The 26,315-nt window shown below is 41.8% G+C and overlaps 1 protein-coding gene across 5 annotated transcripts in view; it reads left to right on the top strand.

Moving 5' to 3' along the window:
- The window catches only part of golga5 (golgin A5), a 102,670-nt gene extending 76,584 nt beyond the window's left edge, over positions 1-26,086 (top strand). For all 5 annotated transcript variants that reach the window (XM_063043100.1, XM_063043089.1, XM_063043060.1 and 2 more), the window contains 6 exons: positions 6,647-6,775; positions 14,736-14,834; positions 19,262-19,484; positions 21,393-21,495; positions 21,664-21,727; positions 25,710-26,086. In XM_063043100.1, coding sequence (XP_062899170.1) covers positions 6,647-6,775; positions 14,736-14,834; positions 19,262-19,484; positions 21,393-21,495; positions 21,664-21,727; positions 25,710-25,796 — 705 coding nt within the window. In that variant the 3' untranslated portion in view covers positions 25,797-26,086. The remainder of the gene's footprint in view (positions 1-6,646; positions 6,776-14,735; positions 14,835-19,261; positions 19,485-21,392; positions 21,496-21,663; positions 21,728-25,709) is intronic.
- The last annotated feature ends 229 nt before the right edge of the window (positions 26,087-26,315 follow it).

Raw genomic sequence — 26,315 nt, forward strand, 5'->3', positions numbered from 1 at the left:
TATTAAGGCATCAATTTTTACAATACTTTGAATTAAACTGAATTCTCTGACAATTGGATGATACTGAGATCGGCTATGTCTAAGAACGGGAAAGACGGCAAGGATGGTAAACCTCCGGTTAAACCGAAAGCTACGGATCTCCCTCCGACTGAATCACCGGTGACTTTGAAAGCGATATCGGAGTTAATTCAGAGGGAAATTTCAACCTCTGTTAGGGAGATGATTCGTACAGAAATTATGGGCTTTGTTAAAGACCTGATTCATACGGAAATCTCAACTAAGTTCCAGAAAATTGCCGATTTAATTGATAAGATGCAAACATGTATTGCGGAACATCAGTCGGCTATATCTGATCTTCAAAAATCCGCGCAACAAGGTGAGCTTAAGATGGGGAAAATCGAAGAAACAATTAATGTAATGAAGAAGAAACTTGACTTTTTGACTTTTAAAAACTCTGACTTGGAATCTAGAATGCGACGGCAGAATTTACGAATGATTGGCGTCAGGGAAGCCGTGGAAGCTAACAACCCTATGAAATATTTCTCCCAACTTTTAAAAGATGCATTCCCTACTGTATTTCCTGACCAACCACCGCTACTGGATCGTGTTCACAGAATCCCATCATACTCGTCTAGGTCAGATAGACCTAGGCATGTTATCTTACGTTTTCATTACTTTCAAGACAAGGAGAGACTGTTTCGATTCGCTCGATCTAAAGGTTTCATTGATTTTTCGGATCTTAAGTTCCGATTTGTGGAAGATTTCAGTAAACCAATCTGGGACCAACGGGTCCGTTACAGATCCGTGATGTCGGAATTCTATAAGATGGATTTAAGACCAGCGCTGCTGTACCCTGCACGTCTAAGGATTCGCATGTTAGATGGAGCCCTTCGTTTTTTTGATTCTCCATCGGATGCCCAGAGTTATCTGGATCAACTTTCATCCTCAACATCTTAATTGCCTTTTTTTAATTTTCTCCGTTGATCGGAGGCTGTGAATTGGTTGGTTTTAACTTTTCTGTGCCCTATTTGGGCAGAAAAGTTTACTTTCGATTTCTTAATATGGCTGCTAAACTTTCTTTTTAACTGCGTCATTTCTTTCTTTTCTCAGGGGATTCTGGGTGGTTACTTCCCTTTTGTCATCTTACGTATTTCCTGTGCGGCCTTAAATTTTGTAGTTTTTTTTAAATTTTATTCTGTTTTGCTTTTTATAATCATTTTATGTTAATAATCCTATTTTTTTTTGTTGCTGTGTCTATTCATGAGTTTGAGGTTTATTGTGGTTTTTTTTTAATATATACTTTCCGGCTTTTGTTCTGTTCTGTGTGTATTTTAATTGAGCTAACTTTTTTTTTACTTATTTTTTTACTGTTTTACAATTAGCTGATCCTTTTCATATTTATACCTTTTTTTTAGGGAGCGTATACCGGAAGTCATGGGGGTAGTTTTAGCGCTTGCTTCTTTCTGGCGGGTCTGCTTTAGATTTCGCCTTGGGGTCTTGGGGTGGGGGGTGGTGGGAGGGGCTTCACGTTTTAGTTCGTTTCTCTTTGGGCTATATACATTATTGAAGTATTGGTTGCGTCCTTTTCCCCGGTATCTTTTGTATGTTCTGTTTCCTCTCCGGGTTTGTGGGTCGCGCCTATTGTCAATCCTCCTTCTTGTGGGTTGACTTTAGGATTTATGGAGTCTATTATTAATTTTGTCTCCTGGAATACTAATGGTCTTAATCATCCTATTAAAAGAAAAAAAGTTTTTAAAGTGTTCCGGAGACTTAAAGCACAAATTTTATTTTTACAAGAGACCCATGTACGGAGGGGGGACAGACTACGTTTTTTTAAATTCTGGAAGGGACAACAATTTCATTCGAACTCCAATGCTAAGATTCGAGGCGTCTCTATTTTTATAGACTCCTCAGTTACTTTTATACAACAAGATATTATCTCTGATCCGAATGGTAGATTTTTATTGGTTAGTGGTTTACTATTTAATAAAAAAGTAGTTTTGGTTAATGTTTATGCTCCTAATATGGATTGTCCGGAATTTTATAAATCATTGTTTGATCAGTTTCCGAATTTGAACGAGTTTTCATTGATTTGGGGCGGAGATCTTAATACCTGTTTATTTCCAGCTTTGGACCGTTCGGCTCCTTTACGGACTTTACCTAATAAATCTGCAAATTTGATTAATTTTTTCCTTTCTGATTCTGGGTCGACGGACATTTGGCGTTTTCTGCATCCTCAGGAAAAAGATTTTTCCTTCTTTTCACATGTTCATCATTCCTATTCAAGAATTGATTATTTTTTCATTGATTCTCGTCTCATTCCTTCAGTGATTAAATGTGATTATGATTCTATAACCATTTCGGATCATGCTCCACTTAAGCTTTCTATTAAAATTATGGCCAATATACCAAACAATAGACAATGGCGTTTTAATTCGCTGTTGCTTCAGGACTCGGACTTTGTTAATTTTATGAATGAACAGATTGAGCTTTTTTTTACAATTAACCATACAGAAGATATTTCGGTTAACACTCTTTGGGACACTTTTAAAGCCTATATTCGGGGTCAGATTATTTCGTATTCCGTTGCTTTGAGGAAGAAACAGAAGCAGGAGGAGATGGCAATTGTGGACAAGATTAAAGAAATTGATAAGAAATATGTTATGGCTCCTTCTGAGGAGCTATACAAACAAAGAACTGAACTTCAAATGGAACACAGTTTACTACTCTCGTCCTCGATTGTAAACCAATTAAAGAAAACAAGAAGTGATTTTTATGTTCACAGTGATAAAATTGGCAAGCTGCTGGCTAATCAATTGAAATCTAATTATGTTAAATCTCAAATCAATCAGATTTATAACCAAAATGATCGATTGATATTGGATCATGTGGGGATTAATCAAACCTTTTGTGATTTTTATTCTTCTTTATATCAATCAGAGTCTCCTCGAGATTCTAAATATATGAATGATTTTTTAGATAAGTTAGACTTCCCTCAGATTTCACAGGATATGTCTTCTTTATTAGATACTTCCATTACAATGGATGAGATTAAGAATGTTATTTTTTCTATGAATCTGGGGAAAGCTCCTGGCCCTGATGGGTTTACCGTTGAATTTTATAAATGTTTTGCTTCTTTATTGATTCCTTGGCTCTATAAGGTTTTTGAGGCTTCTTTGAAACTTGGTAAACTTCCGGAATCTTTTAATAGAGCATCAATTTCTTTAATACTAAAGAAGGATAAAGACCCTGCTCAATGTGCATCTTATAGACCAATATCTTTATTAAATGTTGATTCTAAAGTTTTTTCTAAGTTATTAGCAAATAGACTAGAAAAAGTACTTCCTTCTATTATTTCGGAAGACCAAACGGGTTTTATTAAAGGTCGTTACTCTTTTTATAATATTCGTACATTGTTAAATATCGTTTATACTCCCTCACAAAATGTTCCTGAGTGTGTTATTTCTTTAGATGCCGAGAAAGCTTTTGATAGAGTAGAATGGCCTTATTTATTTAAGGTGCTTGAAATGTTTAATTTTAGCTTGAAATTTATATCCTGGATTAAACTGTTATATCACTCCCCTGTAGCCTCGGTTCGTACTAACTCCTTAAACTCACCTTTTTTTCCTCTCTTTCGTGGTACTCGACAAGGCTGTCCTCTTAGTCCCCTATTATTTGATATTGCATTAGAACCTCTTGCAATTGCTATTCGAGAATCTTTAAATATTACTGGGATAACTCGGGGATTAAAGTCCCATAAATTATCACTTTATGCTGATGATTTACTTTTATATATTTCTAATCCTGAGAGATCCATTCCTGCTGTTTTAGAGTTATTAGCACAATTTGGTCTTTTCTCAGGTTATAAATTAAATCTTAGTAAGAGTGAACTTTTTCCGATTAATAAACATCTTCCCTTATATTATAAATTTCCATTTAAATTGATTAATAATTACTTTTCATATCTTGGGATTAAAATTACTTGTAAACATAAAGATTTATTTAAGACTAACTTTTTACCATTAATAGACCATATTACTCAACTTTCATCTAAATGGTTTCCCTTATATTTAACTTTGATTGGTCGTATTAATGCAGTTAAGATGTTTTTTTTGCCAAAATTTTTATATGTGTTTCAGGCATTACCAATTTTCGTTCCTAAATCTTTTTTTGATAAAGTTGACTCTAAAATTTCTTCATTTATTTGGCAGAATAAGAATCCGAGACTGGGTAAAATACATTTACAGAAAGCTAAGAGAGATGGAGGTTTAGCATTACCTAACTTTAGATTTTATTATTGGGCTATTAATATTCGACATATGAAATTTTGGTTACTTGACCGGGACATACTATCTATTCCTAAATGGGTAGCATTGGAATTACAATCTGTTCAGGGTTATACACTTGGTTCTATTTTAGGTTCCTCTCTTCCTTTTGATTCGAAACGCCTTAAGCAGGTCTCTAACCCGATAGTTAAATATGCTTTGCGCATTTGGTTTCAATTCAGAAAATTTTTTGATCTTAATCAATTCGGGTTAGCGATTCCTATTTTAGGTAACATATTTTTTCCTCCCTCTTTTACGGATCGCGCTTTTCAAACTTGGAAGACTAAGGGTATTTTACGGTTTTTGGATTTATTTTTAGATGGTTCCCTTATGTCTTTTGAACAATTATCTAATAAATATAACTTATCAAGAATACATTTTTTTAGATATTTACAAGTTAGAAATTTCCTAAGTACTATACTTTCTTCCTTTCCAATGCTTCCTCCTATATATATTTTAGATTCGATAATTAACCTTAATCCATGTCAGAAAGGTGCATCGGCTATGATTTATAATATTATTATGAAACTTAGGAAAGCTCCATTTGATAAGATTAGGGTAGATTGGGAACAGGAATTGGGGCTTACCATTTCTGTGGATGATTGGGGGCAGATTTTACAATTAGTTAATACTTCCTCTATTTGTGCTAAACATTCCCTAATTCAATTTAAAGTGGTTCATAGAGCACATATGTCCAAAGATAAGTTAGCGCGTTTTTACTCGCATATTAATCCTTTCTGTGATAGATGTTCGGGGCAGATAGCCTCTTTAACTCATATGTTTTGGTCTTGCCCTACTTTGGAAACTTTTTGGAGAGATATTTTCAATATTATTTCTAAGGTATTAAATATAGATATCTCTCCTCACCCTATTACTGCTATCTTTGGACTACCTAAAATTTCTAGTAATCTTTCCCCTTCAGCCCGTAGAATGATTGCATTTCTTACTTTAATGGCGAAAAGATGTATTTTACAACATTGGAAAGAACTTAATGCTCCAACTACCTTTTTTTGGTTTTCTCAGACGATTTTATGTTTGAATCTGGAGAAAATTAGAAGTAACCTTTATGATTCTTCATTTAAATTTGAACAGATTTGGGGACCTTTTATTCGATATTTTCATTTAATGTAATATTTACCCTTCTTGTTTTTTCTTCACTGTTTTAATGGAGGTCGGGATTGAGGACGTGATTTTAAGTTTAACTCTGTTTGGTTTCAAGTTAGCCCATTGCTTTGCTTTGCTTTTAGTTAGTTGCACGGTGGGTTTTTTTTTGGGTTTTTTTTTCTTTTTTTTCCATTGATATATATAAAATCTAGTATACTATTATGTTATCTTGGTTTCTTATGCTTAAATTACATTGTTTGTAGTATTTTCTTTTTGGTATTGTTATCTTTTGGAATTTTATTATACTTTAACATTGTATTAATGTTTATATGGCTTACCTTTTTTGTATACTTACTCAATAAAAAGATTTAAAAAGAAAGAAAAGAAAAGAAAGAAAGAAAGATTGTTGGGAACTCAGGAAATTGGTGTGTTCTCAAAAAATCCCCTGTATTAACTGTGAATTGCAAAAGGGTGAAATTTGCTACTGAATTGAGTATTTCTCAGTCTACCAGTGGTCCATTGATAGTTCAGGAAGGGGCAATTATTTCAAGCTCTTCTTGATCTGGATCAGCGGTCCCAACCTCGTTTATGCCCTGGACTCCTGCCGTTAACCAAAGGGTCCATCGACCCTAGGCTGGGAAGGCTGCCGTTAACCGAAGGGTCCATGGACCCTCGGCTGGGAACACTGCCGTTAACCGAAGGGTCCGTGGACCCTAGGCTGGGAACCCTGCCGTTAACCGAAGCGTCCATGGACCCTAGGCTGGGAACCCCTGATCTAGATCCTTGTTAATTTGCCCTGGAACCTTTAAGGACTATTCTCCCTCTGTGATAAATAAAGAAGACTGATGTTAACTTTAGAATAATTAGTAAATGACAGTTTTGCCACTGTAGACCACAGTCTGACAGAAATTGTTTTAAATTTTAAAAATCCCAGTATAGGTTATTGTACATGCATGATGTAAATATTTTGGCAAATGTAAATGCAGTTGTTAATTATCATTGCTGATTTTGATGGGTGGGGATTTATTTTGCGACAGGGGTAAATTTGTAATTATATTCCATTCTGATATGAAGCATACACTTTACGGTGAAATGATCTGAAATTGATCCCATGTAAATTTATTTAAAGAAGTCTTGTGCAATTTAGAACCCTGGAATGGTCTGTGTAATGAAGCATTGCTGACTGATTCAACTTCTACACTTGAATTTGATTTTAGGATACTGAGGCTCAACAGTTAGGTGAGGTAGAATCGTTCAGGGAACAAATTCAAGAACTACAAGAACAAATCCATTCACTACTGGCATCCAAAAAGGAAATGGAAGCTGAACTAGAACGTCAGAAACAGGTATGTGTCAAAGTAAAATCAGGTTCAAGACCAAGTTTGTTGTCATTTCACTGTACATGTATACAACAAAATGAAACAAAATTCCTCCAGGCTGTGGTGACTCACAATACGTATCACACACAGCAGATAAAACAAAATATTAACACAAATAAGTTCACACAATATAAAATGCAAAATATTAACTAGTTTTGATAAAGCTTTGATTGTGTGATGGACCACAGGGGTGTGCAGATGCAGTTTGTTGGAACTCAGCAGGTCAAATGGCATCAGTGTGAGGAAGTGAATTGCTGTGGTTTTGGGTAGAAACCCTGCATAAGAGAGGGTGAAAGGCCACCTTTTCTTTGGATGTCTTGAAGCAGGGTTTTGACTCGACAAGTCGATAATCCACTCCTTATGCAAATGCTGCTCCATCTACCGAGTTGCTCCAGCAGATTATTGAGCACCATCCAGTGTGCGGCCTCAGAGTGTTTCTATAAAAAGGTGAAATCATTATTGTGAGTATCAACAAAATAAAATGGTTTCTAACTTTTTCAATGATGTGACATGTACCTAGAGGTATTTAAAACTATTAAATCATAGTTCTTTAGCATCTCAGTAATGGGCGTAATGTTCAATGCATCGTTACATTTCTTGAATCTTGTTGAAAATGGACCTGGTAAGTCAGAAGCTGTGAACAGTTATGTGGTGGAATGCCACGATGTTCCCCTTTTACAGAGCACCTAAGTAAATAAAGCTTACATTAAATTGATGCGTTAAAATTATTTATTTCAACGGCATAAGACATAGGAGTAGCACAAGGCCATTTGGCCCATTGGTTTGTTCTGTCATTCCATCGCAGTTGACTTGTTATCTCTCCCAACCCCATTCCTTTGCCTTCTCCCGGTAATCTTTGATGCCCTGACCAATCAAGAACCTATTAACCTCTGCTTTAAATATACCCAATCACTTGGCATGCCTGGGGCGATAAATTCCACAGACTAACCACCCTCTGGCTAAAGAAATTCCTCCTCATCTAAATGGATCTTACTCAATTCAGAGCCTGTTCCTTCTGGTCCTAGACTCCCCCTCCTGTGAGATGTGGGATTTCAGGGTATCTAACAGTCTCCCTGGTGATGGCTTCTGCAGGAATTGCACCCAAATTCAGCTCCTGACTGACAAGGCCAAGGAACTGGCGCTGGATGTACTGAGGACCATCGTGGAGTCTTTTACCGAGGTGGTCACGCCCAGCGTGCAGGCTTCGGGTAGTAGATGGATGGTGAGCAGCCAGATGTCGTGCTGCACTTTGCCACCAGTGACAGGTAGAGAGGGGGTCCTGTGCAGTAAGTGTAGGGAACTAGGGAAGAGATTGAAGAGCAGGATGTCAAACTGGGATTACTCCCAGTGCAACGTGCTTAATCGGGGTAGGAGTAGGATGGTAGGACAGATAAATGAGTGGCTGAGGAAATGGTGCAGGGGGCAGGGGGTCAGATTTCTGGATCATTGGGATCTGTACAAAAGGGATGGGTTGCACCTGAACCCGAGGTGGTCCAATATCCTCACAGGTAAGCTGTTTGGGAGGGTTAAAACAAATTTGGCACATGAATGGAAATCAGAGTGACAGAGCTGAGGATGGGGCAGTTGGTAAACAAGCGGAGGCAGTGTGTACTGAGACTGAGAAAGGACAGGTAGGTGGCAGCAAAATTGCAGTCGATGGGATGAATTGAATTGTAACATGGAGGCAAAACTCTCCTGTCTTTGGCATTTACCCATTCTTTGTAAACTCTATCTAGACTAATAGAACTTCCATCCAATTGATAGCTTTTGATTCTCATTAACATATCCAAATGACATTCACCTAAATGGCTTCTCGGCTTGTTTTTGAGTTGATTCATTAGGCTAAAACCTCGCTCACAGTCCGCACTAGACGCAAGAAAGGTTCCCCCAATGTCCATCAACTGTGTGAGGTCGCAAAACTGTTCATTTTGAAGTACAAATGCCACCATTCGAGCAAAGTTTGAAATCAGTTTGGATTTAATTTTTTCTTGCATGGAAAATTTGAAATCATTAAGCTGTCCAACTATTACAGTATTTTCAACTAGAAAATCATGATATTTTAGACATAAGGCATTAACTTGTTTATCGCCAAATGTGAGGTCACAATCTGCAATTGCGGAGAAATCAAAAGCTGACCTTTCTTGTACCTCAACTTCAGGAAACCTTTCTTCTAAATGAACACAAAGACAACAGAGAACTTGTATCTACTGTCACGTTTTCTTCACGTTGTTGGCTTAGCAAAACTTTAACTTTGTCACTCCACGAAACATTGTCTCCCAGATACTGCTTTATTATCTTGTTAATTTTGTCTCGTGCAAAATGAAGTGAATCAATCGGTGTCAGGCCACCCTTTTGCAGAATCTTGCACAGTGCAGCCAGTTCATCAAAGACATCACTTAAAACCTGTAAAGCAACTTTGTATGTGATGTTTATCAATTTCTTGTGACAGTATTTAGCCACAGGGTCACTTGACTGATCTTTTTCAATAAAAACTTAGTAAGTTATCTACAGGATTTGAAACCGATCTTTGTAAACTACAATATGAACACTGTCCGCCAAAGATGGCTGCCGCCGTGATGCAGCTGTACAAACCGGAACGGGAAAGGTGAGGTGACGTAAATTAGTGAGTGACGTGCATTGTGGTATTTGAAAAACTGCCTAACTAGTTAACAGAAATATTTAGCTAAAAGATTATTTTCAATAAGTATAATTATTAATTACTACGTTATTTTACCTTTTGTGCGCACATTAATTTCCTTTGTGCGCTGGTTGCACGCGCACAGCTTATAGGGAACTTAGCCTACAAGGTATCTTTTTAGAGCAGCTTATGGTTGAGCCCTCTAGGGGGAAAGACAATTCTGGTTTGGGTGTTATGTAATGAACCAGATTTGATTAGGGAGCTTAAGGTAAAGGAACCCTTGGGAGGCAATGATCATAAAATGATAGCATACGCCCGGCATTTTAAGAGGGAGAAGATAGAGTCAGATGTATCAGTATTACAGTGGAGTAAAGGGAATTGCTGGGGCATGAGAGGGAACCTGGCCGAAGTTGATTGTAAGGGAACACTAGCAGGAATGGTAGCTACACAGCAATGGCTGGTGTTTCTCGGGGCAACTTGGAAGATGCAGGATAGATACATATTTTAAAGGCAGGATATGGTAACCGGGTCTTTTGAGGGCATATAATATTGCAAAAATTAGTGGGACTTCAGAGATTTGAAAAATATTTAAAAACCAACAGAAAGCAATTAATAAAGCCGTAAGGAGAGAAAAAAAAATATGATGGTAAGCTAGCTAATAGTATTGAAAAGGATACCAAAAGTCTTTCCAGATATATAAAGAGTTAAATATATATGAGAGTGGAAATGACTAACACGAGAGGACACAGTTTTAAGGTGCTTGGGAGTAGGTACAGAGGAGATATCAGACGTAAGATTTTTACGCAGAATGTGATGAGTGTGTGGAATGGGCTGCCGGCGGTGGTGGTGGAGGCGGATATGATAGGGTCTTTTAAGAGACTTCTGGATAAGTACATGGAGCTTAGAAAAATGGAGGGCTATGGGTAACCCTAGGTAAATTCTAAAGTAAGTACATGTTTGGCACAGGATTGTAAGCTGAAGGGCCTGTAGGTTTTCTATGTTCTTTTTCTGTGATGTTGATGAGGTAGTAATGGGGAACAAAGAAATGGTAGGCAAACTTAGTAAATAATTTGCTTTAATCTTCACTGTGGAAGTCGCCAGCGTATGCCAGAAATCCGCGAGTGTCGGGGCAAGAGTGAGAATAGCTCCTATTACCAAGCAGAAGGTGCTCGGAAAGTTGAAATGTCTGAAGTTAGATAAGTCACCTGGGCCAGATGGACTATACTACTGGGTCTGAAAGAGGTGTCTGAAGAGATTGTGGAGGCATGAGTAATGATCTTTCATCAAGAGTCACTAGATTCTGGAATGTTTCCAGAGAAAAGTTGTGAATGTTCCTCTACTCTTTAAGAAGGGAGGGAGGAAGAAGAAAGGAAACTATAGGCCAAAACCAAGGAGATATCTTCCTCCTTCAAAGAAAGGGGGTTCCCTTCCTTCACCATCAATGCTGCTGTCACCTGCATCTCTTCCATTTCGCACACATCTACCCTCACGCCATCCTCCTCCCATCTCACCAGGGATACGGTTCCTCTTTTCCTCACCTACCACCCCACCAACCTCCGCATCCAGTACGTAATTCTCTGAAACTTCCACCATCTTCAACAGGATCCCACCACCAAGCACATCCTTCCCTCCCCTCCACTTTCTGCTTTCCTTAGGGATTGCTTCCTATGTAACTCCCTTGTCCATTCGTCCCTCCCCACTGATCTCCCTCCTGGCACTTACCCTTGCAAGCAGAACAAGTGCTACACCTGCCCCTACACCTCCTTCCTCACCACCATTCAGGGTCCCAAACAGTCCTTCCAAGAGAGGCGACACTTCACCCGTGAGCCTGTTGGGGTCATCTACTGAATCCGGTGCTTCCTGAATATCCATGAGACCCGAGGTCGATTGGGAGTCCGTGTTGCCGAGCATCTGTGCTCCGTCCGCCAGAAAAAGCAGGATTTCCCAGTGGCCACCCATTTTCATTTCTCTTCCTGTTCCCATTTGAACATGTTCGTTCACGGCCACCTCTACTGCTGCGATGAGGCCACACTCAGGTTGGAGGAGCAGCTTTATGTTCTGTCTGGGTTGCCACCAACTTGATGGCATGAACATCGATTTCTTAAGCCAGTTAGACTGACCTCAGTGGCTGGAAAGATGTTGGAGTCGATCATTAAGGATGAGGTCCCAGGGTACTTGGAGGCACATGAGAAAACAGGCCGTAGTCAGCATGGTTTCTCAAGGGAAAATCTTGCCTGACAAATCTGTTGGAATTTTTTGAGGAAATAACAGGCAGGATAGACAAAGGAGAGTCAGTAGATGTTGTTTACTTGGATTTTCAGATGGCCTTTGACAAGGTGCCACACAGGATGCTGTTAAACAAGATAAGAGCCTGTGGTTTTACAGGAAAGATTCTAGCATGGACAAATGACTGGCTGACTCGTAGCAGGCAAAGAGTGGGAGTAAAAGGGCCTATTTTGATTGGCTTCCACTGACAAGTGGTGTTGTGCAGGGGTTGGTATTGGGACCATTTACTTTCATGGTACATGTCAGCGATTTGGATGACAGTATTGGTGGCTTTGTGGTCAAGTTTGCAGACGATGCAAAGACAGGTGGAGGGGCAGGTAGTGTCGAGGAAGTAGAAGGCTTTGGACAGATTGGGAGACTTGATGAAGTTGCAGATGGAATACAGTGTGGGGAAGTGTATGGTCATGCACTTTAGTAGAAGGAATAAAGGCACTGACAACTTTCTAAATGGGTAGAAAATTCAAAATTCAAAAATTAGAGATGTGAAAGGACTTGTGAGTCCTGGTGCAGGATTCCCTAAAGGTTAACTTGCAGGTTGAGTCTGTGGTGAGGAAGGCAAATGCAATGGTAGCATTCATTTTGAAAGGACTAGAATATAAATGCAAGCGTGTAGTGCTGAGGCTTCATAAGGCATTGGTCAGACCGCACTGGGAGTATTGTGAGCAGTTTTGAGTCCCTTGCTAAGAAAATGTGCTGACATTGGAGAGGGTCCTGGGGAGATTCATGAGAATGGTTACTGGAATGAAAGGGTTAATGTATGGGGAGCATTTAGCTCTGGGCCTGTACTTGGAATTTATTATCAAGGTACATATATTCGTTGTCTTGTGGGCATACTCTGTAAATCCAAGAAACACAGCAGAATCAATGAAGGACCATACCCAACAGCGGCCTCGTACGTTAACCATTTTGTTCCCAGAATCATTCACGCAAACCTCCTCTGGACCCTCTCTGATGCCAGCACATCTTTTGTTAGATAAGGGGCCCGAGAAAAAGGTTCCATGTATTGGCATGGATAGAGGATTGGTTAACTAATAGAAAGCAGAGAGTTGGATACATGGGTGTTACTCTGGTTGGCAGTCAGTGGTGAGCGGTGTGCCACAGGGGTCAGTGCTGGACCCACACTATACATGATTTACATTAACGATCTGGAAAGGAGACTGAGTGTAGTGTACCTAAGTTTGCTGATGACACTAAATTGAGAAGAAAAGCAAATTATGCAGAAGTTACGGAAAGTCTGCAGAGGGATATAGATAGGTTAAGTGAGTGGGCAAGGGTCTGGCAGATAGAATACAATGTTGGTAAATGCGAGGTCAATCACTTTGGAAGGAAAAATGAAATAGCGAATTATTATTTAAACAGTAAAAAATTGCAGCATGCTGCTGGGCAGAGGGACTTGGGAGTGCTTGTGCATGAATCACAAAAGGTTGGTTTGCAGGTGCAGCAGGCTGTCGAGAAGGCAAATGGAATGTTGGCCTTCATTGCTAGAGGGATTGAATTCAAGAGCAGGGAGGTCATGCTGCAACTATACAGGGTACTGGTGAGGCTGCACCTGGAGTACGTTGTGCAGTTCTGGTCTCCATACTTGAGGAAAGATATACTGGCTTTGCAGGTGGTGCAGAGGAGGTTCACCAGGTTGATTTCAGAGATGAGGGGGTTAGACTATGAGGAGAGATTGAGTCACCTGGGATTAATTGCTGGAATTCAGAAGAATGGGAGGAGATCTTATAGAAACATACAAAATTATGAAAGGGATAGATAAGGCAGAGGCAGGAAAGTTGTTTCCACTGGTCGGTGAGACTAGAACTAGGGGACATACCCTCAAGATTCGGGGTAGTAGATTTAGGACAGAGATGAGGAGGAACTGCTTTTCTCAAAGAGTGGTGAATCTGTGGAATTCTCTGCCCAATGAAGCAGTGGAGGCTACCTCAGTAAAAATATCCAAGACAAGGTTGGATAGATTTTTGCATAGTAGGGGAATTAAGGGTTATGGGGAAAAGGCAGATAGGTGGAGATGAGTCCATGGCCAGATCAGCCATGATCTTATGAATGGCAGAGCAGACTCGACAGGCGAGATGGCCTACTCCTGCTCCTGTTTCTTAAGTTCTTAACGTTCTTAAAACTGCACACAGTATTCCAAGTGTGGTATGACCAAAGCCTTTTAAGCCTCAGCGTAACGTCCTTGCATTTATAGTCTAGTGTCATTGAAACCTATTGAATATTGAAAGGCTTTGGCAGAGTGGATGTGGAGACGATGTTTCCGATTGTGGGGATGTCTACGACCAGAGGACACAGCCTCAGAATAGAGGAACGCCCATTTAGGACTGAGATGAGGAACTTCTTTCGTTAGAGGGTGGTGAACCGTGGAATTCATTGCCACGGACAGCTGTGGAGGCCAAGTCATTGAGTATGTTTAAAGTAGAGGTTGATAGGTTCTTGATTAGCAGGGCATCAAAGGCAGGAGAATGGGGTTGAGATGGATAATAAATTGGCCCTGATGGAATGGTGGAGTAGACTCAGTGGGTCGAATGGCCTAATTCTGGGGAAACATTCTCCCCACATCCTCTATATTGAGCCTTCCAATATTTGAAAGGGTTCAATGAGATGCCCCCTCATTCTTCTGAATTCCAGTGAATACAGGCCCAGAACCATCAAAAGCTTCTCGTATGTTAACCATTTCATTTCCAAAATCATTCCCGTGAACCTCCTGCTTTTCTAGACTCTGTAAGGCTTCAATGTAGGTACAATAGCACATCAGGATGCTAACATTTGCAAAGGATTTTGCTTTTTAAGAATATGAACTGTGTTCTGTCAGACTATTTCATAAATATCAAAATAGTTGACGACAATTAGCTAAGAGCTGTTTCTAATGGAGTTCATCTGTAACCACACGGAAGGATAACTACAATATTGGTGTGTGTAAATATCATCAGTCTGTGAGAGGTTAAGTTCCTGTGCATTTTTAGTAAGTAATTACTTGTATTTTTCCCTCCCTGTTGAATTCAGGAGTTTCAATATATAGAAGATGAACTTCACCGTACAAAGAACACACTGCAGATGAGAGTGAAGGATCGAGAGGACGAAATTCAGAAACTCCGGAATCAGGTAGCGCTTCAGATGATTAGTTTGTATTCACATGAAGTAGTTTTATTCTCTCTTTCAGAGATTCTATTGTAATGTAGTAAGTACTCTTTATTTTTGTAATGCAAGTGTGGCTGGCAAAGGCAGTATTGATATTCCCGCCCTCATCCCCACGAGGAGCTGATTACTGCTATTGTTGATCACTGGGACATAGACTGGCAACACTGCTTGACAGAATACTCTGTCCTGGGCCAGTCTTTCACGTTTCTCCAGCTTGGTAAGATCCTTCTTCTCCCAGGGATGAGGTCTCCGGGGCTTCTGTTGGCATTTCAGTAGCTCTGGGTGTTTATGGAGTAGGGTTGCTAGCCCATGGCCAATCTGCCTCTTCTCACAGCTGGGTTGGGACTGTCTGTGGTGGATTTTCCACCAAGAACTGCAGCCGTCTGTATAATACAGGTATTCCGAAAGTACCATTAGGTAGTGGCCCAGTAATAACGAATAACAAATAAATATGCCGAGCTTGCAAGGATTGCTAAATCCTGATAAAGGGTTTTGGCCTGAAATGTTGGTTGTGTTCACTTCAGAATCAGGTTTAATAGCACTGGCATAACTCGTGAAATGGAGTTTTACAACAGCTGTACGATGCAAAGCATAATCAACAAATTATGAATTACAATAAGATATATATTGCAGATAATTTTTTGATATATATATATATATTGAAAATGTAGTGCAAAATGAGAGCAAAAAATAAATGCCAACATTGCATTTGCCTTCTTTACCACAGACTCAACCTGTGAATTAACCTTCTGAAGGTTTTGCATGAGGACGCCCAAGTCCCTCTGCACCTGATGTTTGAACCTTCTCCCCATTTAGACAATAGTCCGCACGATTGTTCCTTTGACCAAAATACATTATCATACATTTCCCAACACTCTATTCCATCTGCCACTTTTTTTGCCCATTCTTCCAATTTGTCTAAGTCCTGCTGCAATCACATTGTTTCCTCAGCACTACCTACCCCTCCACCTATCTTCATATCATCCACAAACTTTGCCACAAAGCCATCAATTCCATTATCTAAATCACTGACAAACAATGTGAAAAGGAGCAGTCCCAATACTGACCCCTGAATCACTGGCAGCCAACTAGAAAAGGCCCCTTTTATTCTCACTTGCTGCTTCCTGGCTGTCAGCCATTTCACTATCCATGCCAGTATCTTTCCTGTAAAGCCATAGGATTTTATCTTGTTAAGCAGCCTCATGTGTGGCACCTTATCAAATGCCTTCTGAAAATCCAGGTAAATGACATCCACTGCCTCTCCTTTGTCCACCCTGCTTGTTACTTCCTTAGAGAACATGTAACAGATTTGTCAGGCAAGATTTCCCTTTACAGGAACCATGCTGACTTTCACTTATTTTATCATTAGTCTCCAAGCACCTTGAAAATTCATCCTTAATAATGGACTCCCAACACTTTCCCAACCACTGAGGCTAGACTAACTGGCCTATAATGTCCTTTCTATTGCCTTCTTCCCTTCTTAAAGAGTGGAGGGACATTTGTAATCTTCCAGTCCTCTGGGACCATGCCAGAATCCAGTGATTCTTGAAAGATCATGACCAATTCATCTGTTACCTCTTCAGCAACCTCTCTCAGGACTCTGGGATGTAGTCCATCTGGTCCAGGTGACTTATCCACCTTAAGACTTTTGAGTTGCCCAGCACTTTTTCCTTATTATCAGCAGTGACACTCACGGACCTCTGGCACACAGCTAGTGTCTTCCACAGTGAAGACAGATGTAAAGTACCCATTACATTCATCAGCCATTTCTTAGTCCCCATTACGACCTCACCAGCATCAGTAACATCCTCTGGAGGGAAAACACCGGGAATGTCCTCTGCAGAGTCATTATTGGTAGTGTCCGTTATTTAGAGTGTCACTGATGGTAACATCCTCTAGACAGTCACCGCCGGCCGTGTCCCCCCGAGGGTCGCCGTCGGCTGCGTCCCCCCGAGCATCACTGTCGGCCGTGTCCTCCGGAGGGTCACCGCTGGCAGCGCCCTCCCGAGTGTCATCATCCCTTATGAGTCGAAGATCATCCAGCTGCTGCACCAGATTCCTTACACGGTGTTCCAGATCGCCCAGCTATATGCACTTCTGGCAGATGAGACTCTGTGGGAGAGGGTCGTTCCCCCAAGACTGCCACATCTCACATGAGAGGCACATCACCGTCTCAGGAGGCATTGTAAAAACTAACTGCAAGCAAGCTTGTCCTCCGCCTCTTCTCGTCGAAGCCTCTCGAGTCAAAGTCTCAAAGCTCCACTCCTTCACTGGCCCACTCACTCACTGGCCACTCCACTTGAGCTATCCCTCTATTTATCTGTTTGAGCTTTTCAAAATGCTTGACCACCTGACCTCGACTGCCCAATCAGCTGCTTTCTGCTGAGTCTGAGCTATTCAAATCTTGATTGTCTAATCAATGGCTTTCTGCTGATCTTCTAATGAAATATAGCCACAGCCTTGTCTTCTTTATAACTGTGTTGATATGTTGGGACCAGGTTAGATCCTCAGAGATCTTGACACCCAAGAACTTGAAATTGCTCCCTCTCTCCACTTCTGATCCCTCTGTGAGGATTGGTGTGTGTTCCCTCTGCTCTTTGGTCTGACTGACATTGAGTGCCAGGTTGTTGCTGTGACACCACTCAGCTAACCAGTATATGCCACTCCTGTAGGCCCTCTCATCACCATCTGAGGTTCTGCCAGCAATAGTTGTATCTGCAAATTTGGTAGAAGGAATAAAAGCATTGAATATTTTCCAAATGGTGGGAAAATTCCATATTCAGAGCTGCAGAGGGACTTGGGAGTCTTGTGGAGGCTTCCCCAAAGGTCGATTTATAGCTTGAGTTGGTGGTGAGGAAGGAATGTTAACATTCATTTGAAGCGGACTAGAATATAAAAGAAAGGATGTAATGCTGAGGCTTTATAAGGCCTTAGTCAGACCCCACTTGGTGTATTGTCAGCAGCTTAGCGTCCCTTACCTGAGAAAAGATGTGTTGGAATTGGAGAGGATCCAGAGGAGGTTCATAGAGGAGGATGACGAGACAGTCTACAGAGACGAGGTCCAGCACCTGGCCGTGTGGTGTGCCAACAACAACCTGGCCCTTAACACCCAGAAGACCAAGGAGATCATTGTGGACTTCAGGCATGCCAGGAGTCACACTCACGTCCCCATCTACATCAACGGAACTGTAGTGAAGTGTGTAGCAAGCTTCAAATTCCTTGGTGTCCACATTTCCGAAGATCTCATCTGGTCCCTGAACTCCTCCATCCTGATCAAAAAGACGCAACAGCACCCTTCTTTCCTGCAGAGTATCAAGAAAGCTCACCTCTGTCCCAGGATACCAAAGGACTTTTACCGCCGTACCATTGAGAGCATACTCACCAACTGCATCTCAGTGTGGTATGGCAATTGTCCAGTTTCGGACCACAAAGCAAACCAGCGTGAGGTGAAAACTGCCCAGCGAATTATCGACACCCAATTGCCCACCATTGAGAACATCTACCATAAACGCTACCTGGGCAGGGTGAAAAGCATTATCAAGGATGCATCTCACCCTAACCATGGACTTTTTACTCTCCTCCCATCCGGTAGGTGCTACAGGAGCCTCCACTCCCGCACCAGCAGGCACAGGAAGAGCTTCTTCCCTGAGGCTGTGACTCTGCTGAACCTCACATCACAGCGCTAAGCAGTATTGCACCCGTATTGTACTGTCTCAGTACTTTTATATTTGTGTGCTGTAGCACTTACGTTTTATTCGCAGTTATTTTGTAAATAATACTATTCTTTGCATTTCTGGTCAGATGCTAACTGCATTTCATTGGCTTTGTATCTGTACTCGGCACAATGACAATAAACTTGAATCTAATCTAATCTAATAAGAATGATCCCAGGAATGAAAGGGTTAACATATAAGGAGCGTTTGATGGCTCTGATGCTGTACTCGCTGGAGTTTAGAAGAATGGGGGGGGGGGGTATCTCATTGAAATCTATCGAACAGTGAAAGGTCTAGATAGAGTGAATGTGGAGAGGACGTTTGTATCGTGGGAGAGGTCTAGGACAGCCTCAGAATAGAGCGGTCCATTTAGAACAGAGCTGAGGGGGAACTTCTTTAGCCAGAGGGTAGTGAATCTGTGGAATTCATTGCCACAAACAGCTGTGCAGACCAAGTAATTGAGAGTATTTAAAGTGGAGGTTGATTAGTTGAGGGATCAAAGGTTATGGGGAGAAGGCAGGTGAATGGTGTTGAGAGGGATAATAAATCAGCCATGATGGAATGGTGGAGCAGACTCGATGGGCTAAATAGCCTATTTCTGCTCCTATGTCTCATGGATAGTTTTATCAAAGAGCTGGCAGTACTGGTCTTAATTCTCTGTTACTGTTTTACCTTCAGCTTACAAACAAAACTTTGAGTAGCAGCCACACGGAACTGGAGAACCGGCTGCACCAGCTGACTGAAACTCTGATCCAGAAGCAGACTATGTTAGAGGCCCTCAGTACTGAGAAGAACTCACTTTGCTTCCAGCTGGAACGTCTTGAGCAGCAACTGAAAAATAGCCAGGGCAGCAATGTTAACGGCCCTGTTATTAATGTATCAGCATTGGAAACTAACGAAGGTATGCAGGTAGTCATTGCTTTCATTTTCTTGCCTCTGGGGTTCTTGACTGGTGGGTGGCATGTTTCTTCAGATTCACATGAACTTTATTTGTCACAAGTACATCGAAACAGTGTCAAGTATTGTTTGCATCAAATCAGATCAGTGGCGATTGTGCTGGGCATCCCGTAAGTGTCGCTATGCTTCCGGCAGCAGCGTAGCGAATGTACAACGTGCGTTGGAATGTGGGAGGAAGCCAGCGAGATCACAGAGAGACCGTACAAAGTCCTTACAGTGCGATCACAGAGAGACCGTACAAAGTCCTTACAGTGCGATCACAGAGAGACCGTACAAAGTCCTTACAGTGCGATCACAGAGAGACCATACAGAGTCCTTACAGTGAGATCACAGAGAGACCATACAGAGTCCTTACAGTGAGATCACAGAGAGACCGTACAAAGTCCTTACAGTGCGATCACAGAGAGACCGTACAAAGTCCTTACAGTGCGATCACAGAGAGACCGTACAAAGTCCTTACAGTGCGATCACAGAGAGACCATACAGAGTCCTTACAGTGAGATCACAGAGAGACCGTACAAACTCCTTACAGCCTGATCACAGAGAGTCCGTACAAAGTCCTTACAGCCTGATCACAGAGAGTCCGTACAAAGTCCTTACAGCCTGATCACAGAGAGTCCGTACAAAGTCCTTACAGCCTGATCACAGAGAGTCCGTACAAAGTCCTTACAGTGAGATCACAGAGAGACCGTACAAAGTCCTTACAGCCTGATCACAGAGAGACCGTACAAAGTCCTTACAGCGCGATCACAGAGAGACCGTACAAAGTCCTCACAGTGAGATCACAGAGAGACCGTACAAACTCCTTACAGCCTGATCACAGAGAGTCCGTACAAAGTCCTTACAGCCTGATCACAGAGAGTCCGTACAAAGTCCTTACAGCCTGATCACAGAGAGACCGTACAAAGTCCTTACAGCCTGATCACAGAGAGACCGTACAAAGTCCTTACAGCCTGATCACAGAGAGACCGTACAAAGTCCTGACAGCTTGATCACAGAGAGACCATACAAAGTCCTTACAGCGCGATCACAGAGAGACCGTACAAAGTTCTTACAGTGCGATCACAGAGAGACCGTACAGAGTCCTGACAGCCTGATCACAGAGAGACCATATAAAGTCCTTACAGCGCGATCACAGAGAGACCGTACAAAGTTCTTACAGTGCGATCACAGAGAGACCGTACAAGGTCCTTACGGACTGATCACAGAGAGACCACACAAACGGCAGGAACTAAATCCCAGTTTGGCGATCACTGGTACTGTGAAGTGTTACACTATTAGCTATACAACCGTGCCAACCCTAAAGTTAATATTAAACCCTTAGTTTGAGTTAATTTACTTGCAAGGCGAGCATCTGTAATTGAATTCACTGAAGTTAAATTTACTATTGTATTTCTATCACACAGCATGGATGATTATGACAGCAGAAAAGAAGTTACAAAAAAACCGATAAAATGATAGTAATGTAGCCCAAGTCCCGGAGTGTCATGGCCTGTGGATTGATGGTGTGTGGGATGTTGTCCTGGGGCCACGTTTCTGCAAGAATGAGCCCACATAAGTTCCTCATCCTGTGTAAGAGCAGCTGCAGACAAAGGCTGTCCAGCTTGTCTTGCACCGAGCTGACACTGGGGAGCAGCACCAGCATTTCACCCCCACAGGACATCAAAGCTGCATTGTGTTGGTGACTCAGGGTGGGTGGCCTGTTGTACTGGTGCACTGTGCAGTTAATCAATGATCCCCCTTGGTCCACGGAGATCTCACTCACATTTCCATTCAGTTTTGCTTTCTTTAAAAAAGACACAAATGTCTGAATTGCTGAAATATTTTAATGAATAAGTTGTACTTGAACTAGGTGCTCGTTTGAGAAGCGTCCCGGTTCTTTTTGGTGAACCAGATGGTTCAGTAGGAATGTATGGGAAAGTTCGCAAAGCTGCAAACACAATTGATCGATTCAGGTAAGTGTCTGCTGCTAACTATTTGTTCTAACATTTCTTTACTGAATCCGCAGTAATTGTGTACTTTTTGTGCACATTTGATTGGAACTTTATATTTCATAAGGTGATTTAATGTTTTATTTTCATTTTATTGATGGCATTCGAAATAACACCTCATGTCTTTCACAGCATCCGGTTAGGAATTTTTCTGAGGAGATATCCAATCGCAAGGGTATTTGTAATTATTTATATGGTGAGTTTATTCTTTTACCAGTTACAATTTATGACTGAAGTATTATAGTATGTCATAGTGCTTAGGGTTTGACTTAGCTTAAAGCGTCTACTGGAATTAGTGGTCTCTGCCAGGCCGATGAGTTAATAGCACCACGGAAAACCTTTAATACCACACTGAGTTCAGACCTGTGTTTCCAACTGCTCTGTCTACACTGAACCGGGGGGGGGGGGGGTCACACAACTGCTCTGTCTACACTGAACCGGGGGGGGGTGACACAACAACTGTTCTGTCTACACTGAACCGGGGGGGGGGTCACACAACTGCTCTGTCTACACTGAACCGGGGGGGGGGGGTGACACAACAACTGTTCTGTCTACACTGAACCGGGGGGGGTGACACAACAACTGCTCTGTCTACACTGAACCGGGGGGGGGGGGTGACACAACAACTGCTCTGTCTACACTGAACTGGGGGGGGGGGTCACACAACAACTGCTCTGTCTTTACTGAACCGGCGGGGGGGTCACACAACAACTGCTCTGTCTACACTGAACCGGGGGCGGGGGGGGGTCACACAACTGCTCTGTCTACACTGAACCGGGGGGGGGGGGTGACACAACAACTGTTCTGTCTACACTGAACCGGGGGCGGGCAGGGGGGGTCACACAACTGCTCTGTCTACACTGAACCGGGGGGGGGGGTCACACAACTGCTCTGTCTACACTGAACCGGGGGGGTCACACAACCACAAATGTTCCAACTACACCGAACTCTTCATCGATGTTCCTGCTGCTGATGTCACACTGAATGAAATGGAGATTGAAAAATCTGATCTGAAAATGCAGCTGCATAAACCACAGGCTGATGTGTTCACCCTCGGTGTTGGCTCCCAAGAAGTCTGAAGGATTCCCGTCAGGCCGTGTTGTGTCAACTCTCTTCATGGTCTGTCTGTCTGAGTGAATGATGAGTTATTCTCTTGAGCTGCTGACTGAAGGCAAAGATGAGAGTGAGATAAATTCTAAATACTCTTTATAAATATCACTCTTTTATTGCAGTCTTGCTAAGCCGAGGGTTAGAACATAGAGCATCGAACAGTCCAGCACAGAAACAAGCCCCTCGGCCCAACCAAACAACTTAATTAGTGATCAAATGGCCAATTAAACTGATCCCTTCTGCCTACACAATCTCGATATCCCTCCATTTCCCTCACGTTCATGTACCTATCTAAACATCTCTTAAAAGCCTCTGTGTATCTGCCTCTACCCCACCCCGGCAGTGTATTCCAGGCACCTCACTACTCTCCGTTTGTAAAAACATTACTCCTCAGATCTCCTTTGAGGTTACCCTCTCTGACCTTTAATGCATGCCCTCTGATATTATAACTTTTTAGCCTGGGAAAAAAAGTACTGTCTGTCTACTCTCTGCCTTTCATAATCTTTTAAACTTCCATCAAATCTTCCCTCAGCCTGTTAGTAGCTATATGTCCATTCTGGTCTCTGTTTCCCAGCATTCTGCACTGAAGGACACGGGAAATGAGGTTGTCCTGCACAGCAACATTTCGGCATAGCTGCACAGGTGTAGTCTGTTATTAGTTATAAATTGACAAGTGTTTGAAACTGGGGAATTCAATACTAATGATCCTGAAGTGCTGTGATATTATATTGTTCAGCGTACCAACACACAATGCTCTGGAATTCATTACTGAGGAAGGTACAACTGGTGAGAGAAGTTCTGTTTGTCTCCACGTTTGGACAGTTGAGTGTGAGGAAGGATAAAGTCTGTTCTGACTAAAATCTACCCTGCCGATTACCTGCTCATTGCAGACAGGTTCAGTCACTTTTTGTTTGGACTCACAGTGCTGGCTACTAACTTAAAGGAAAAAAATGTGAGTTTAAATCTGTATTAAAATCACAATACAGAACTCAATTTAGACCATCAGGCCATAAGACATAAGAGCAGAATTAGGCCATACAACCCATTGAGTCTGCCCCGCCATTCCATCACGGCTGATCCTGGATCCCACTCAACCCCACACACCTGCCTTCTCGCCATATCCTTTAATGCCCTGACCGATCAGGAAACTAACAACTTCCACCTTAAATATACCCATGGACTTGGCCTCCATTGCAGTCTGTGGCAGAGCGTTTCATAGATTTACTACTCTGGCTAAAAAAATTCCTCCATACCTCTGTTATAAAGGGTCACCCCTCAATTTTGAGGCTGTGCCCTCTAGTTCTGGATATCCCCACCATAGGAAACATCATCTCCACATCCACCCTATCTAGACCTTTCAACATTCAGTAGGTTTCAGTGAGATCTCCCCATAGTCTTTTAAATTCCAATGAGTACAGGCCCAAAGCTGCCAAATGCTCCTCATATGTTAACCCTTCATTCCTGGAATCATCCTTGTGAACCTCCTCTGGACTCTGCAATGACAACACATCCTTTCTAAGATATGGGGTCCACAACTGTTGACAATACTCCCAAGTGAGGCCTGACTTGTGTCTTATAAAGGCTCAGCATTATCTCCTTGTTTTTATATTCTATTCCCCTTGAAATAAATTCCAACGTTGCATTTGCCTTCTTTACCACAGACTCAACCTGTAAATTAACCTTCTGGGAGTCTTGCACGAGGACTCTCTCTGCACCTCTGATGTTTGAACCTTCTCCCCATTTAGACAATAGTCCGCACAGTTGTTTCTTTTACCAAAATGCATTACCATACATTTCCCAATGCTGTATTCCACCTGCCACATTTTTGCCCATTCTTCCAGTTTGTCTAAATTCTGCTGCAATCACATTGCTTCCTCAGCACTACCTACCCCTCCAACTATCTTCGTATCATCTGCAAACTTTGCCACAAAGCCCTCAATTCCATTATCTAAATCATTTACAAACAATGTGAAAAGTAGTGGTCCTAATACTGACCCCTGAGGAACACCACTAGTCACTGGCAGCCAACCAGAAAAGGACCCTTTTATTCCCAATCATTGCTTCCTGCCTGTCAGCCATTCCTCTATCCATGCCAGTATCTAAGATAGGATTTTATCTTGTTAAGCAGCCTCATGAGTGGCACCTTATCAAACGCCTTCTGAAAATCCAAGTAAATGACATCCACTGACTCTCCTTTGTCCACCCTGCTTGTTACTTCCTTGAAGAACTCTAACAGATTTGACAGGCAAGATTTCCCTCTACAGGAACCATGCTGACTTTGGCTTATTTTGTCATTAGTCTCTAACTACCTCAAAAGCTCATCGTTAATAATAGACTTTCTCAACCTCTGAGGTTAGGCTAACTGGCCTATAATTACCTTTCTTTTATCTTCCTCCCTCCTTAAAGAGTGGAGTGACATTTACAATCTTCCAGTCCTCTGGGACCATGCCAGAATCAAGTGATTCTTGAAAGATCATGACCAAGGCATCCGTTATCTCTTCAGCAACCTCTCTCAAGACTTGGCCCAGCTGACTTATCCACCTTACCATCTTTCAGTTTGCCTAGCACTTTTTCCTATGTAATAGCAATGGCACTCACTCCTGCTCCCTGACACTGATGAACCTCTGACACACTACTAGTGTCCTCCACAGTGAAGCCAGATGCAAAATACCCAGTAAGTTCATTGGCCATTTCTTTGTCCCCCATTACTACCTCACCAGCATCATTTCCCAGTGGTCCAATATCAAATCTCACCTTCTTTTTACTCTTGATATAACTGTAAAAACTTTTGGTATCCTGCTTTATATTATTGGCTAAACTGCCCTCACATTTCATCTTTTCCCTTCTCATAGCTCTCTTAATGCTTTTTGCTGGATTTTATATGGGCCTGTTGGGTTTGACACAGCTACAGGGTGTGAATGGTGAAGAGGCCCACTAATAAATCCTGCAGCCCAAACTACTGAAAACTGATTGTTAGTGAAACTCTCTGATTTTCTCAAAATCATAGAGTAGATGCTTCTCTCAACATTTCCTTACCCTGTTTGGTTAAAAGATTATTTCTCTTGTAGGTGCTGCTGCACTTGTGGGTGATGATAGTGCTCCTGACTTACACCCCGGAGATCCACCATGGTTCCTCACAACCGGGCGGCAAGTGAGAAGAAATGGATATGGACCCATCAGAGAGGGATTTGGGTTGCTCTGTACACACATAACTATACCAACATGTCGATGCAAATTGCAGAACCAGTTAACTATTGGCTTTAATCACCAAATCAGTAGTTTCAGAGTTTTAATTTTCAGCCTCTTATCTTGGCATTTTCACAATCGCCATACACATTAGAATCTGTACATATATAGTGGTTATGTAGTTATACTGAGGGACAGAAACAACTTGATTGTGCAATATCTTTTAATAAACTCATTCCAAAAATGTTGTTTCTTAAATATATGTTCAACATTATTCCATAATACAGGAATGAGAAAAGGTGGCACATGTCAATGTCATTAGGTTCTGTTCTGTAATCTGACCTGAATAGACCATAAGGCCATAAGGCCATAAGATATAGGAGCATAAGCAGGCCATTTGGCCCATCGAGTCTGCTCCACCATTCAATCATGGGCTGATCCAATTTCTCCAGTCATCCCCACTCCCCTGCCTTCTCCCCATACTCTTT

This window comes from Mobula hypostoma, chromosome 1 (genome assembly GCF_963921235.1).
Source record: "Mobula hypostoma chromosome 1, sMobHyp1.1, whole genome shotgun sequence".
Classification (NCBI taxonomy): Eukaryota; Metazoa; Chordata; class Chondrichthyes; order Myliobatiformes; family Myliobatidae; genus Mobula; species Mobula hypostoma.